The sequence below is a fragment of the Sinohyriopsis cumingii genome, chromosome 15 (assembly GCF_028554795.1).
Source record: "Sinohyriopsis cumingii isolate HCF-2022 chromosome 15, ASM2855479v2, whole genome shotgun sequence".
In the NCBI taxonomy this organism is placed as follows: Eukaryota; Metazoa; Mollusca; class Bivalvia; order Unionida; family Unionidae; genus Sinohyriopsis; species Sinohyriopsis cumingii.
The window spans coordinates 125,107,469-125,121,581 of NC_142975.1; the positions used below are offsets into that span (position 1 = coordinate 125,107,469).

General features: G+C 34.6%; 1 protein-coding gene across 2 annotated transcripts in view; it reads left to right on the forward strand.

Annotated features, from left to right (window-relative positions):
* Window positions 1-716: 716 nt before the first annotated feature.
* LOC149782690 (uncharacterized) overlaps window positions 717-14,113 on the forward strand; it is a 58,914-nt gene continuing 45,517 nt past the window's right edge. For both annotated transcript variants that reach the window (XM_089934182.1, XM_089934183.1), the window contains exons 1-5: window positions 717-931; window positions 5,831-6,349; window positions 8,139-8,355; window positions 11,439-11,580; window positions 12,271-12,611. In XM_089934182.1, the coding sequence (XP_089790308.1) occupies window positions 6,063-6,349; window positions 8,139-8,355; window positions 11,439-11,580; window positions 12,271-12,611 (987 nt within the window). In that variant the 5' untranslated portion in view covers window positions 717-931; window positions 5,831-6,062. The remainder of the gene's footprint in view (window positions 932-5,830; window positions 6,350-8,138; window positions 8,356-11,438; window positions 11,581-12,270; window positions 12,612-14,113) is intronic.

Genomic DNA, 14,113 nt, shown 5'->3' on the forward strand with positions numbered 1-14,113 from the left:
GGCTTTTATATTGGCTGGATAACATTTTTAAGGGTATATTAGCTAAGTTGCTTCTTCGATTATGGTATTCAGTGATCACGATTCCCTTACTTTCATTAACAAAATGGAAAACAAATCAGAACTTGTTAAGATGGAATTTAATTCAGCAACATTACAAAACTGCTACTTGACACATTAGAAAACGATACTGTAATTGCAGATGCACACTCACGAGTATAGAGGTACCCTGTTGTTTTGTCTTCTTGTAATTACTTATGTTACTTAAGTTAACACCATACTTTCTCTTTTATGAAGGACTACTAAAGAAGTTGGAAGACCTAACATTAAATTACAGAACAAACAGAATGGACACGAACCAAGTGTATCAGACACTGAATGGTATTGATAAATAGTCTATCGAGACACCACACGTGAGAATATCAAATTACCATTCAAATGAGCTAATTACTTGAAATTGAAGAAATGTTACATTCAAAGTTAGAAAAAGAAAGCAAGTTTAGTTCAAGAATCGTCAATAATTGGAACAGCTTACAAAACTATTCTGCATCAGCTGAGAATGCAAATATCTTTAGATACAGCTTTAAATACAGCGTTGTTGGCAGTATTCTTGTGTCAATACAGGATTTCACGAGGTATTGATGCCCTGGCGTATTGTTATACGTATCAACCATGCTAATGCACTGGGTCCAAATGATTGCAGGAGGACAATAGCGGTTGACTACTCGACTTCAAAAAGGAAGTAAATATCAAATAACTACGCTGGTGACATCTTTGTTACAATTATTGCATCTTTGAAGAACGTTAAGAACGTTGTCACTTTTGTACGTCAAATAATTGACAATATATTGGAATCAGAGTCTGGAGCTAAGGGCTACAGCCTTTTACACGATTGATGCATGATGGCTGTAAATGAATCATACATGAAAGCACAGTAAGTAAATTCTGTATTGTTTTTAGGTGGTTCTTGGGTTTAGACATGTGCATAAGCGTTCATCTAAATTTTGAATCTGTAACGACATATGACATGGTACAGTTTCTTTTACTTGGAACAAAGGAATGATTTCAGAAAGATCTACACAAACTTTACTTATTTAAATGTTGTAATTGTCCATCAGGGTATTCGTGATCTCCATCAATAAGGTAAATTCGAGTGTCTATTTCTCCCTTCTCCCTCTCTCTTAATCACAATGTTGTTTACAGACAACAACATAACAGTAGAAAAGGCTTCTTGCCTGACTGAACACTTTTGAATGACCGTAGAGAATGTAAACACACACACACACACACACACACATGCATCCATGATATCTCTCTCTCTCTCTCTCTCTCTCTCTCTATATATATATATATATATATATATATATATATATATATATATATATATATATATATATAGAGAGAGAGAGAGAGAGAGAGAGAGAGAGAGAGAGAGAGAGATCATGGATGTATTAGTGAGTAAAATGCGTAGAAAAGGTCCTCAAGACTTCAAAATGCATTGATAAGATTCATTATATTTTGTATTACATGTTTTAATAGCTTATAGTAAACATATCGTTACCTATCCAAAACTGTTTCTCTATGGCATTTCACGACAGCGCCACGCCATGTCCTTCCATCCAGCACACAGGCCGTTCTTTACTTCATTATAGGATATTTTATCCCAACAACTTTTCCGCATTGTGGGCGGCAAAATGCCCTATTTCGTTTTCACGAACGTCTAAAGGCTACTAGTGTGGTCAAGTCAACACCTCTTATGATCATAAGCGACAATATTTATGTGCCCAAATCTAAAACTAATAATATGTAACATAAATGGAATGTTAGACGTAGGGCGGTGAGCACTAATGTTACAATTATTGTTCCCATATAATCCGTACATGTGCTAGTCAGTACTGACCGTTCCAGTGTGTCCAAATCTTAACACATCACATATTAGCCTCAAGGATCTTCAAAAATGAACCCCATATCTGCTTGAATAAATGTGAACAGCTCTTTGGATTCTAGAAAATTTCCCTAAAAGTCATTTCTGCCTAAAGCGGTTTATTGTGGATTATGGCTGAGACAAAAAGTAACGGAACAGTGATGGTTATTATCAGGATGAATCACCTAAGTAAATGGAGGTTTGATTTTTGCGAAGGACATTTTGGAAAAGGCTGAGCGTGTCTGTTTTACAGCATACAAACTGCTACAGTAATAGTATCGTTTTTTTTTACAGATAAACGATGATCGCATTGTTGGTATAGATTACAAGAAGGTCATAAAATGTGTATCTTTTATATTTAAGTTTTTTTACAATGCCACGGGAACACTATTCATTTATACTTTAAGTATAATGAACAACTGCATGGAATTTATAATATATTCGCAGAGTATGGTTTGGTTTTTCTTCTGGGTGAAATTAACTCTAATCCCAGTATGCATTTAACTGACGCACGAAATAAATTGCCGCATTCTCTTCTCGATAGCAGCGATTTAATTTCTTTGAGCAAAGGTCCCCTGATGTTCACATGTTTCCTATTCTGGTGTGATTATATAGTTTAATTGATCATATTTTAGTGGACAATTCAGAAATGGATATGATCAAGGAAGCTATGATTATTGATGATGATACTCTAAAAGTTTCCAACGAGATACGTATAACTGGATCGCTTGAATTTCAATTTTACACTCTGAGTGATTTGAATTTCAGTTAAAGCTCAATTGCAGAAATGTTTCCTTTGGGTGGGAGAAAAATACATGTGGGAATTAGATATAAAATTACAACTTTTAAAATCCTTTACTTCGAACAATGGGAATTAGATTTTTGAAAAGCGAAACAAAATCCTTATTTTCAAGCAAAATTGTCACTTTTGTTTCAAATGTCCAGCCGTTTCTAAGCCTTCTCTGGAATTATGAGTTAAAGGATTTGCACAAATGCATGTTCAAAAGCAAGAAGAAAAAGAGACAACTAGTTTTTAAAACAATAGTTGTTTTTTTTATACAAAAAAATTAGTTATAAAGGTGCTAAACCTGCTTCTAAAAACTTCGAAGATAATATGTTTCAGATCATCAAATGCAAGAAAATGAAAACATTGAGGTACACCGAGGTAGATCAAAACCTGTCTTCGAAAACTTTCAAATCACAACTACATAGAAGTAGAAAGCTCCCTAAAATGAAATTTAATGATTTGTTTCTAAATCCTACAGATACACTAGTTCAGTGGGCAACTTATTTTGATACATTTTAACTGTGACCACAGAAATAAGATGCTTCATGGGGAATTAGTGAATTTATTCACACGTGGAATGTTTACGCGTATTTAGATTTTCTGTTCGATATAAAATTAGATAATAATACTCCTGGTAATGATATCCTGGAATTTGCTGTCCGATATAAAATTAGATAATGGTCCTGACAATGATATCATATGATTTGCTGTCCGATATAAAATTAGAAAATGGTCCTGACAATGATATCGTATGATTTGCTGTCCGATATAAAATGAGATAATGGTCCTGACAATGATATCATATGATTTGCTGTCCGATATAAAATTAGATAATGCTCATGAGAATGATGTTGGTCCTTATTAGCAATGATCACATTATATAGTTCCATCTTATGTATATCACAACTGTTGCTTCCGTGTGGAAAATTTATATAAGATACGTATTTCTGTTCACACATTTACATCTAATGCTTTTTGATATTCATGTCATTTATTTTGAAATGTATGCCTTGAGTGAACTGATATCAACTTGTGTACTTTTATCCTTTAGCCCTTTTTGCATCTTCATGTTTAGAATAATAAAGCGACTATTCGTATTTACTTAACGGGATGTGCAGTGTTTACGTAACAACAACGGTTGTCTGTCTGTCTGTCTCTCTCTGGCATTGCTTGATTTATCTTCACATTAAGTTATCTCGTTATATCTAATACAAATACACCCTATGCAACCTTAAATGGATTTTTTTTTTCTTTTATTCTCATATGCCCGTTATCTGACTAAAACTGGGTTCAATTCTTTTCTATTCAAAGTGTATGCAGGTCGCCGCTGATTTTACATCTTGCGTCGATGCATGAAGGAGGTCTTTGTTTGTTGGAACTGAATGCTAGCGGTAATGTGTGAACTTGCCGTACAGCTTTTTGACACAGAGTTGAAGCAGATATGATCTAAGCCTTCTAATGGAATATCATTCCCAACATCAATTGTCTTTGCGACCAACATCTGTGCATGGGCATTTGAGTTTATTAAGAATATGTTGATTAATGTTAGATAGTAATGCACTGTATCTGAACCCATCAGAAAGAATATCTTGTCGGAAATAAATTCTAAAAGATTTTTGTTGTCTTTGTCATTGAATAGTTGAATAACCTTCATGTATTTTATTGTTCAAAATTAGGAAATCTCAACTGTTATATCAGTAGTGCCATATAATTTTCGTCAGGACAAACTGAAGGGTACTCTAAACACAAAAACCTGGCTATAGTATTTTTTAAGGAAAGGCAGATCTTCCTATCTACTAAACGTAGAGCTTGATTTTTGACACATAAAATCATAGTTTATCCAGATAATTTACAGAATGCATGAAAGAAGAAGATATAAGTTAAACAAATATTGGGAACTTTCCTCTGTCATCTACATTCACAGTATTTAATTAATAAAAGTATTGCTATTCCTAACGTTTCAACTCTGCATACAACATAACATACCCGGCATTCGGTTTCTTATTGAGGCATTACTGACACGTGTATGTAAAGAAATATTTGAAAAATATTCATACAGATCGCACTATGGATTTTGGGTGGACAACGTATCAAACAGCACTACTACTACCACACTACTACTACGATAATGATAATAATAATAATAATGATAACAGCAACAATAACTGTAATACTATATGAAGAACAAACACCAGTAGACGATGAAGTATGGCGGTCTTTCGGTCATTCGTTTAAAATGCTGTTTTAGGGTTATAATTGATTTTATGTAGGATAATTCACATGTATTTTAGATTCTGTTGAAATGGATTATACAAATATAATTATTAACGAATAATAATATTTTATTTTAATCTTAAATCACAAACAATAAATGAAAGTACTTATTCAAATGTAATTTCTGCTTCAGTAATAATTCAGAGAGAGAGAGAGAGAGAGAGAGAGAAATTTGGAAGACAACAATATATACCCGTAATTATGATTTCTTTGTACAGTGCTTCTAACACAATCTTGATAATAATAATAATAATAATAATAATAACGATATAGTAGTGTTTTCAATTGAATGCTCTGGTTTCTTCGTCATTTCTCTTAAACATATTATACGTGATTTAAATAAGATTAGTAGAAATGTGAACGACAATATGACAATCTCTTGTTCATACAGACATCTCGTCTTCGGTAAGAAGTTGGACTAAAAAAAAGGTCGACCTCTCATGAACTGGACAATAGTAAAAATATACTGCTTCGGTGTCGGGGAAGAAGATTTTATAACAGGGTTGACCTATATTCAGTGACCTCTAAAGAAGGGCATCACTATACCTCCATGTGAATCTGGGGGACTTTCTGATTCAAAGCAGCCATAAGACAGAAAGACAAACTGGAAATTCCATGAAGATTGTTCCTTTTTTATTATGTATTCATTACGTATATTTTGTACATTTTCCTGGGAAGGAAGGAAAACAATATTCCAAAAGGCTGTTTGGAAGTATTATTGAAATATATCGAGTAATGGTCATATCAATATCAATGATTATAGGAACTTTTATACACTATTCTTTTTTTCCATCAATTCTCTTAAAATGAACATGTGACTAATTCAGAGTAAATTCACATCTTTGCAGATGACATGACTAATGGGTTTCTCCACAAGCAGCTCTCCTGAAATTAAAAACCAAAGCCAGTTAAGGGTATCCTTTCAGTCAAGCCAAATATCAATACAAGATTGGTTGCAATACTATATCAAGGAGCAGTCCGAATCATCAGAACATCAGTACTGAACAGGATTCTAGGTCTGAGGGATACGGATCAGATGCTAGTAACTCGGGTACATCACAACCACACACTGGAAATAAAATGTCAAAAACTGGGACTAAAAGTAGACATGTAAAGACAATATCAACCATTCAAGCAGAATCTGAACAAGACCTTATTAGAAGCCATCTAGAGCTGAAGACAGTTCTGAAGTCATTTGAGCACTGCATCACCATTCTAAGTCATCGGGAAAAATGGATTGGTGATCATAATGGAACTTACTTCAAAGAAGTACAAAAATCACTGAAGCAGGATTTACTGGAAAACTTTCAAACGTTTGCTCATGAAGAACAAAGACTGGTCATGGGAAAGTACCTTGTTGATAAAGGGTGTGTAACTTACAGACTTTACATTTTGAATGACTACTGGAGAGACACCGTTACACTGACATGAGTGAATTAAAGTGTGATATTAAATTTACGAACAGTTTGTTGCATCCCGTATCAGTGCCATGATGGAACGTTTGTGATGGTCATGACATTTTGTTGTTGTTCAACCTTTCGTTTGCAATCTCTACACGGTTTTATCATAATGATAGGCGTAATAAATTATCAGTTTATCTTCTACAGTTTTATGCTTCACAAAGATCTCGTATATTTTATTCCCTATTGTTACGATTATACAGCTGGTATATCACTTGTCGAAATTTACCCTTACACAAATACACAAGCCTCGGAATGATAAGAATGCCTGTTTAGCACTTGAAATACAAATATCGCGGATTTCGTTTTGAGTTTAGTAAAACAATTTCGATACCTGATAACCGTTATTTATTGTTATTATACATTTTCATTGCATCATATAAGAATAATGGCGTTTAAAATTGTAACACAAAAGCTATTATCGATATCACCTACACTTGATAGGCATGCAGACGTTACGTATCACTAAAACAAAGAACCAGCTAACGTGGAGATTATTGTGTAGGGATCTTGTGATAGTCTGCGAAATGATCAGCAATCCTAAAGAAATTAAATTACTTCAATGACCAATGCTACACCAATGGTCAATATGGCTATCGAGAGATCGAAAGATAAAAGAAAACAAATGATGACAATTATTGGAAATAATTGAACCAATACCGTTCACTGTAACCTAGGAGTCACCGTGGCTCACTGGTTAGCGTGGAGTCTCCATGTGTTAGCGCGTTATTACAGTGCTTTGACAGTATATAGCCTTTTCTGTTGCTGTACTGTAAAACATTAAATTGACAAAGAAATCGAGAACAGACGAACAGTCTCAGAATATTTTTATGTCTCTGTCTTATATCTATAAAGCAAAGATAGTGAAGATATTTGTTTGCTATTCAAATTGATGTATCCTTTGAGAGGGGAGACTTCTTTGTTCCGCTGCTTATATTGTTTCTGTTCTGGCTCTCAATTACCTCCGAAGATTGCCAAAATGATATGTCAAAATCCTTTTGTAATGTTTAAAAAGATTTGTAACGATTTTATCGCTTGTACTATACTTGAAAAATCAGAAGAACCGCTGGGCAAACTCAGAAGTCTCTTCATAATACTTCAAGGTTTGACAGTATAGTTGGTAGATATTTTTTCCTGTGTCTTTTTCCATTTAAAAATGTTAAAGAAGGACAGCAATAACCCTTTCTCTGTTTCTCGGTGTTTTTTATCTCAGTTTTTGACTGTATTGTACACAAAATCTTTTTCCGTGAAATGACGACGCAGTCAATATACTTGTACAATGGTTGCTGGCCAGTTCTATGCAGAATGACGTCACACTTAACAGCAAACCAAAAGTTGTCAAGGACCTCTATTGTAGTAGCCTCTAATGTTTGGACGGTTGACATCTTCTTTAATGTTAGCAATATATTTTAGAAGTTCTCTTGGGTAAATGTTACAGTAGACATGTATTTTTGACATCAAACATTAACATTTTGACATTTGTATCCAAACTAACATTTAAAGACAGATTAAAATGTAAATTCAATGCTTGGGTTAAAAAGAACCACACCACTCTTATTAGACAAGACACAAAAAGCTAATCTTTTCAGTACTCTCTTGATTTAAACTAACGGATGTGGAAACTCTAAATGCATTGATATATCTGCATCTTTCACTATCCATCAGAAAATATACAATCTTTCATAAACTTTTTCAGGTTTCCAAAACTAATTTTTGAGCTTTATGGGTGTGTCATTGACGAGTTGGCCCAGAATCCAAATAGAGATGAAACTTTCAATGTATTCATGACAATCAGAGAAATTTTGTGGAATTTCTCAGACAGTTGCCCAGTCTTTAGCAAAGCAATTGCCGAAACGGGACTTTTCAGTTATTTGGTTGATGATCTGTCAAACATCAAGCATGATGTTTTGGAGGTAAGAGGACTCTATTGCCTATCACTTTATAGGGCCTGGTATGATATTGTTTATCTATCTATCCGTCTGAAAATGGATATCATCTTAAGATCCAAATTTAGCAGGAATTTCTTTTGAACGGGTTTCATATGCCACAATATGGAAAAAGCGAACTGAATAAATTTTCATTTAGATGAATTCAATAACAAATGGCGATTATTTTTAAAAATATTCCAAATTGTAAGTTACCTACCTGTCGTCCTATGTCCCAGCAAGTATATTGAAGGTCACCAACATAAAATCGGTTGATATAACCTACATAAACAGTTTTGCTAATATTTACTGGCACAAAATTTCTTCTTTAATGAAATTTGTCATGCAATTAAATGATTTAGTTGAGGTTAGGAACAATCTTTCACATATCCTTGAATCACACTTGAATATGGAGTAAACAAAATGCCCCAGTCCGCTACTATAAAGGGAGAAAAATATGTTAATTCTACTTTGTGAATAGTGACTAGTTTGTAGCGCTCTAAATCTTTTTCAGAAACATTATATCGCTAGACGAAAGTATGTAGTGTGCCAAAAGTGTCCACACTTCAATTTACATCGAACACTTCAATTTACATTGAACACCAGTGCTGTCCAACCCGCGGCCCTAGGGCCGCCTGCGGCCTACGTGCTGATTTTAAATAGCCCGCCAGAGCTCGAGCAGCGATATAATCGTTGCTTTTCAGTTTTCTGCTGAGGCCCTCGGCTTCAAGAAAAACATATTTCAGTGGCCCATGGTGTCAAAAAGGTTGGACAGCACTGTTGTACACAATATTGTGATATTAGAGATCGTACCATAGGGAAAAAGAAAACATCCATATCATTCAGACAATTCAGTCGACAAAATGAAGTCTTTATTAAAATAGAGCGTTGGAAGAGTAAGAAAGAAATAGATTTGACTTTACCTAATAATCCGAATATCCATGGATTTACCCACATCTTTGAAAGCAAATCCGATAAACACATCGAGGTTTCCAAGAATGTGGATTTTGAATAATAATAATAGTGAGGACTTTGTATAGCGCCTAATCTTTAGAAGCTCTAAGCGCTTTACAACATTAGACAACACCTAGAAAAACATATATAATGATATGATTACAAAAATAAACACCATGAAATTATAAAACATAAAACATGCTGAAAATATTTAAGGTAAGGAAACATTGTTAGATCTTTAAGTCTGTTCTTGCAGTCGAAATAGGTGAGTTTTAAGAGCGTTCTTGAATGAGATCACTGTGTCTTTGTGTCTAAGTTCATTAGGCAATTCGTTCCCGTTGCTGTGACCTGGTATGCAAAAGAACGTTGTCCATATGATTTCATTTTCATAGTGGGAATAATGATAATACGAGTGTCAGATGAGGAGCGTAAGTATATTGTTGTTGTGTACACATGGGTGAGGTCGGATAGGTATGTCGGACTGGAACCCGTCAGTGAAACGTAGCACAGAGAACAAATTTTGTGTTTGATTTTGGATCAAATGGATAGCCAGTGTAGAGTACAGAGCAGAGGAGAGGTGTGCTCTGATCGTGGTACTCTAAGGATTATCCGAGCAGCTTTGTTTTGTACTTTTTGAAGTTTATGGAGTAGATATTGAGACGAATCAGACAGAACTGAGTTACAATAGTCCAGTCTTGAAATTACTATTGAACACACAAGTGTTTTAGTGGCATCAACTGAAAGATAATTACGAATGGAGCTGATGCGTCTCACCTCAAGATATGTGGCCTAGCATATGTTCATGACATGTTGGTGTAATGAGAGAGTACTGTCGAGAGTAACACCTAGGTTTCGTACTGACTGTGTGAATTTAATGTTGATGTTGCTGATATTTACTGTTTGAGGTAAAGGATGTGAATGAGAAAGCCTTTGTGTTGTAATCAGAATGGCTTCAGTTTTACCATCATTCATTTGCAGCTTGTTACATGTAATCCATGATTTTGCGTCGAGTGTTGGTTTCTTCAGCAGAGGCTTCACAATAGCAGTTTTGAAAAATGATGGGAATTTCCCGGATGAGAGAGAGGTATTAATAAGATCAGTTAGTGAAGGCAATATTGGATCTAAGCACTCAAGCAGCAGTGATGTCGGAATCGGATCAAGTTCACATGACTTTGGTGCACTCTTCATCACGATTGTGCGTACGAAATCCATAGAGATAGGTTCAAATGCTGCTAACGGTTGCCACTGAAATTCTGTATTGCAACTGTATGGTAACGACGAGTCAATTGAAATTGTGGTGTCAAGCTTATCTGTAATGGTTTGTACTTTGTTACGGAAGAAATTTTCAAGCAGGCCTGGAAGGTCGACTGGAGAGAAGGTGGTTGGAAGTGGTGTACATTTGTATAAAAGGTAAATAGTTGCTTCTGAGTTGGATTTTAGACTCAATATATGCTTATTAATAGAACACTCTGGCTTTGAACATACACTATTTGCTAGAACTCTATTTAAAGAAATGCACACCATTGTTAAATGGAAATTTATAGGAACGAAAAAGTCATATATGGAATCATGATTAAAACCTGAGAATGTTCCTATAGGAGCAGTGACCTCACTGGACTCCAATGTTTGAGCAAAGTTACTACAGCCCATTTTACTAAATCTTTGAGTCAAATAACATTTAAAGAGAATTATATATTAAATCGTGTGTAAATAACGTTTGTGACTCTATAAAAGCCTATTTTATACCTTTGCTGGTGCAAAAGAAGTCGTGTCACGACTGTTACCTCGACAACAGGGCAGTCGTGTCTACGTACAAGCAAAGGTGTAATTAGTTGCATTTCACAAATTTAAGAATGTCAATGGATAGGTCAGAAAACACCTAAAAATATCGTTTGGGTGTGTGGTATGGAAGACCATTAGTGTAATATCGAACGTATAATTAACAGAACGTTGCCCATACAATATGTTTCTTGATGTAGTTCATTATGAACAATCTACACAAGTAGTCGTCCCACAATAACTACTTTTTATCTTTGTAGGTGTATATGCTATTGAATTCGAAATAATATCTGGGTATTATTCTGAGACACTGACAGACACATTTTTAAAATTTACAGGAAGATTCAGATCATTTTATATTCAAATCTGCCGTGGCGATTTTGCATAACTGTGCCCACAATCCAGATACGGACAGAAGTATATATCGTGATGTTAAAGCTGTTGACCATCTTTTGCCATTTCTAGAATCAAACCGGCCACGTGAGTATCTCCATTCCAACATGGTTCGAAAGTCCCAAATTGGAAAATGCCATGATTTACCGGGCCTGATTATTGTTGACTGAGTTTAAATTGGTTGTGTTTATTAGCATGAATATTACAAAGTGTATATCATAGATAACAAAATTTGGTAGGATGCAGATTGCTAGTCATATAAGATCGAACATGAAACCAGATAAGATCAGTTAAAATGCTAACTGAAGTTAATGACTACTTAGGTATATGGCCTTAAATGCTCATTTTTTTGGATTGGATGCACATAGGCCTTTGTTCATAACACAGACATGCAAATAATCTAGACCTTACAGAACACCTAATTATTTTTTCATCACAGTATTTTACAAAATTTAAAAAGCAAATACGTTGAACGACAACTCGTATCGTCTCAAACATTGTATTACAAGAGAAACTTTTATAAGTTTTGTCTATGAATAATGCAACAGCTTGCATTTAAGCAGTAGTGCTAACCACCAGAATGTGTAACTGATTGTCTTTTTTTTGCAAAACAAGAATACTGATAAACTGAAGAATATATGTCACAGTTATTTGGCTAGTCACTCCATCCTTTCCTAACCGCTCATACAGACATTCAGGTCTCATGATTTAAAAACTGATATACTTAATCAAATTAAACAGAACATTAGTAATTATCATACAGGAATGCATTTTCAGAGATCCAGATGGTAACTCTTTTGGCCTTGGCTGAAATGATTGATGACAGAGAGTGTGACAAGATCCACGGGGGTGAGAACGTATTTAAGTTGCTGAGGGATATGATAAAAGAGGCATGCAAGGCACCAGATCGTCGTAAAGAAGGTTTCTGTGTGAGTGAGCTGATTGATGGATTATCGGGACTTGCCAAAGCTGACAAGAACAAAGCAATTATAATGAAGACCAATCCACTGGGCATATTTTGTCAAGTTCTGGAGGATGGGCATGAGAAGGAGCTGTTATCTGTGTGTAAAGTAGTCAGAGAGCTGGCATTCGATCAAAGCAATATTGTAAAAATCAAGGTATGTATTTTCATGTTCAATTAGTTCTCGGTTTCTCATGGTGGTACCTTATTTGCTGTCACAAGAAATTAATCCTAAATCCAAACAAACCATGGTCCCTTGATAGACAACAATGAAACTACTTCCCCCAATCCACAAATCTATGAACTGACTAAAATAAAAATGTTCATGACATGGCAAAACTTAAAACAAGAAAAACAGATGAATTCACATTTTCTATGCGCATTATTATATAAAAATATTATATTTTTATTAGTTTAAATGTTTTACATCCTGACCAAGCCAAACATTGGTGCGAGATATACCTAAATTATTTGCATACGTTGTACCTTATATTTGCAGCTCTACTTGATTCTAGTCTGTACGTTTATACAATGTCTGTGTAACTTGTGGGAACTTTTATGGTAAAGGAAAAGAAGAAAACTACTAGACGATAATCTAAAAGTATAATTTATGCCAATATCATTACAGTAATTAGGGTCCTGATCGACAGTGTCGGGAACGCAGTAATCATGCTTATCAGGATATCAATTGTCAACAATTACGTTTGCTGTAAATAAAATATATGACTAACTTAATAAATGTATTCATTATTGGGTTTTAACTTAATTTGTATGGAGCTCTATATGGATAAATCGTCTTAAAATTTTATTTTTAGCCTTGCATCTCATCATATACAGCTGTTATGGCCTTTGATCCATTAATATCCTAACTTTGGATTTGGAAGAATAACTTTAATAAACATTATTTCAGTTCAGCCAGACTTAGCACGCAGATTTATATTAATGAAACCTTTGGTGAACATGATTTCCAGGATCCCATAGCATTATTCACCGAAGTTATACCCCTGAGTGTCGGAACCGTCGACATTTGTTTTTCAGAATAACTCCAAGATCATTTAGATTTCAACCAAACTGGGATTACCGCATTATGCGAAATTGGCCTTGGCCAAGTTTAATTTCTGGCATTCCATGATTGTACTTATAGGTTGTATGCTTGTTTGTTTGCCTGTTCTCACAATTTAAGTTTCCACAGCTTAACTGCACCACATTTCAGCCAGACTGGGTTACTCCTCTGTGATAATGAGTCCTTCAATTATCTTGAATTCTTGCATTCCACAATCTAATTTATAGGAGTTATAGACATTGAATTCCCATCCTCCTAACTTTGGGTTTTGCAGCATAACTTTAACAAGGATTATTTGACCTTCAGCAAAATTAATTATGCAACTTTACATTTAAACTTCCTTTAATTAGTTTTATTTATAATGCTCCGCAATGATAGTTACTCGTGTTATGGTCTGTATGATCCATCGCTTGACTTTGATTTCTGCAATAACATCTTCATATTAAATTTAAAAGAATTGTTATGCACCTCCACATTGATATGAGCTTGAATGAATTTAGTTTCCATAATTCCAAATTTTCATATAGAGAGTTAATGTGTTTGATTGCATGTCTTCCTGACTCAGTAAAATTTCTTTTTAATTAATTCTGGATTTC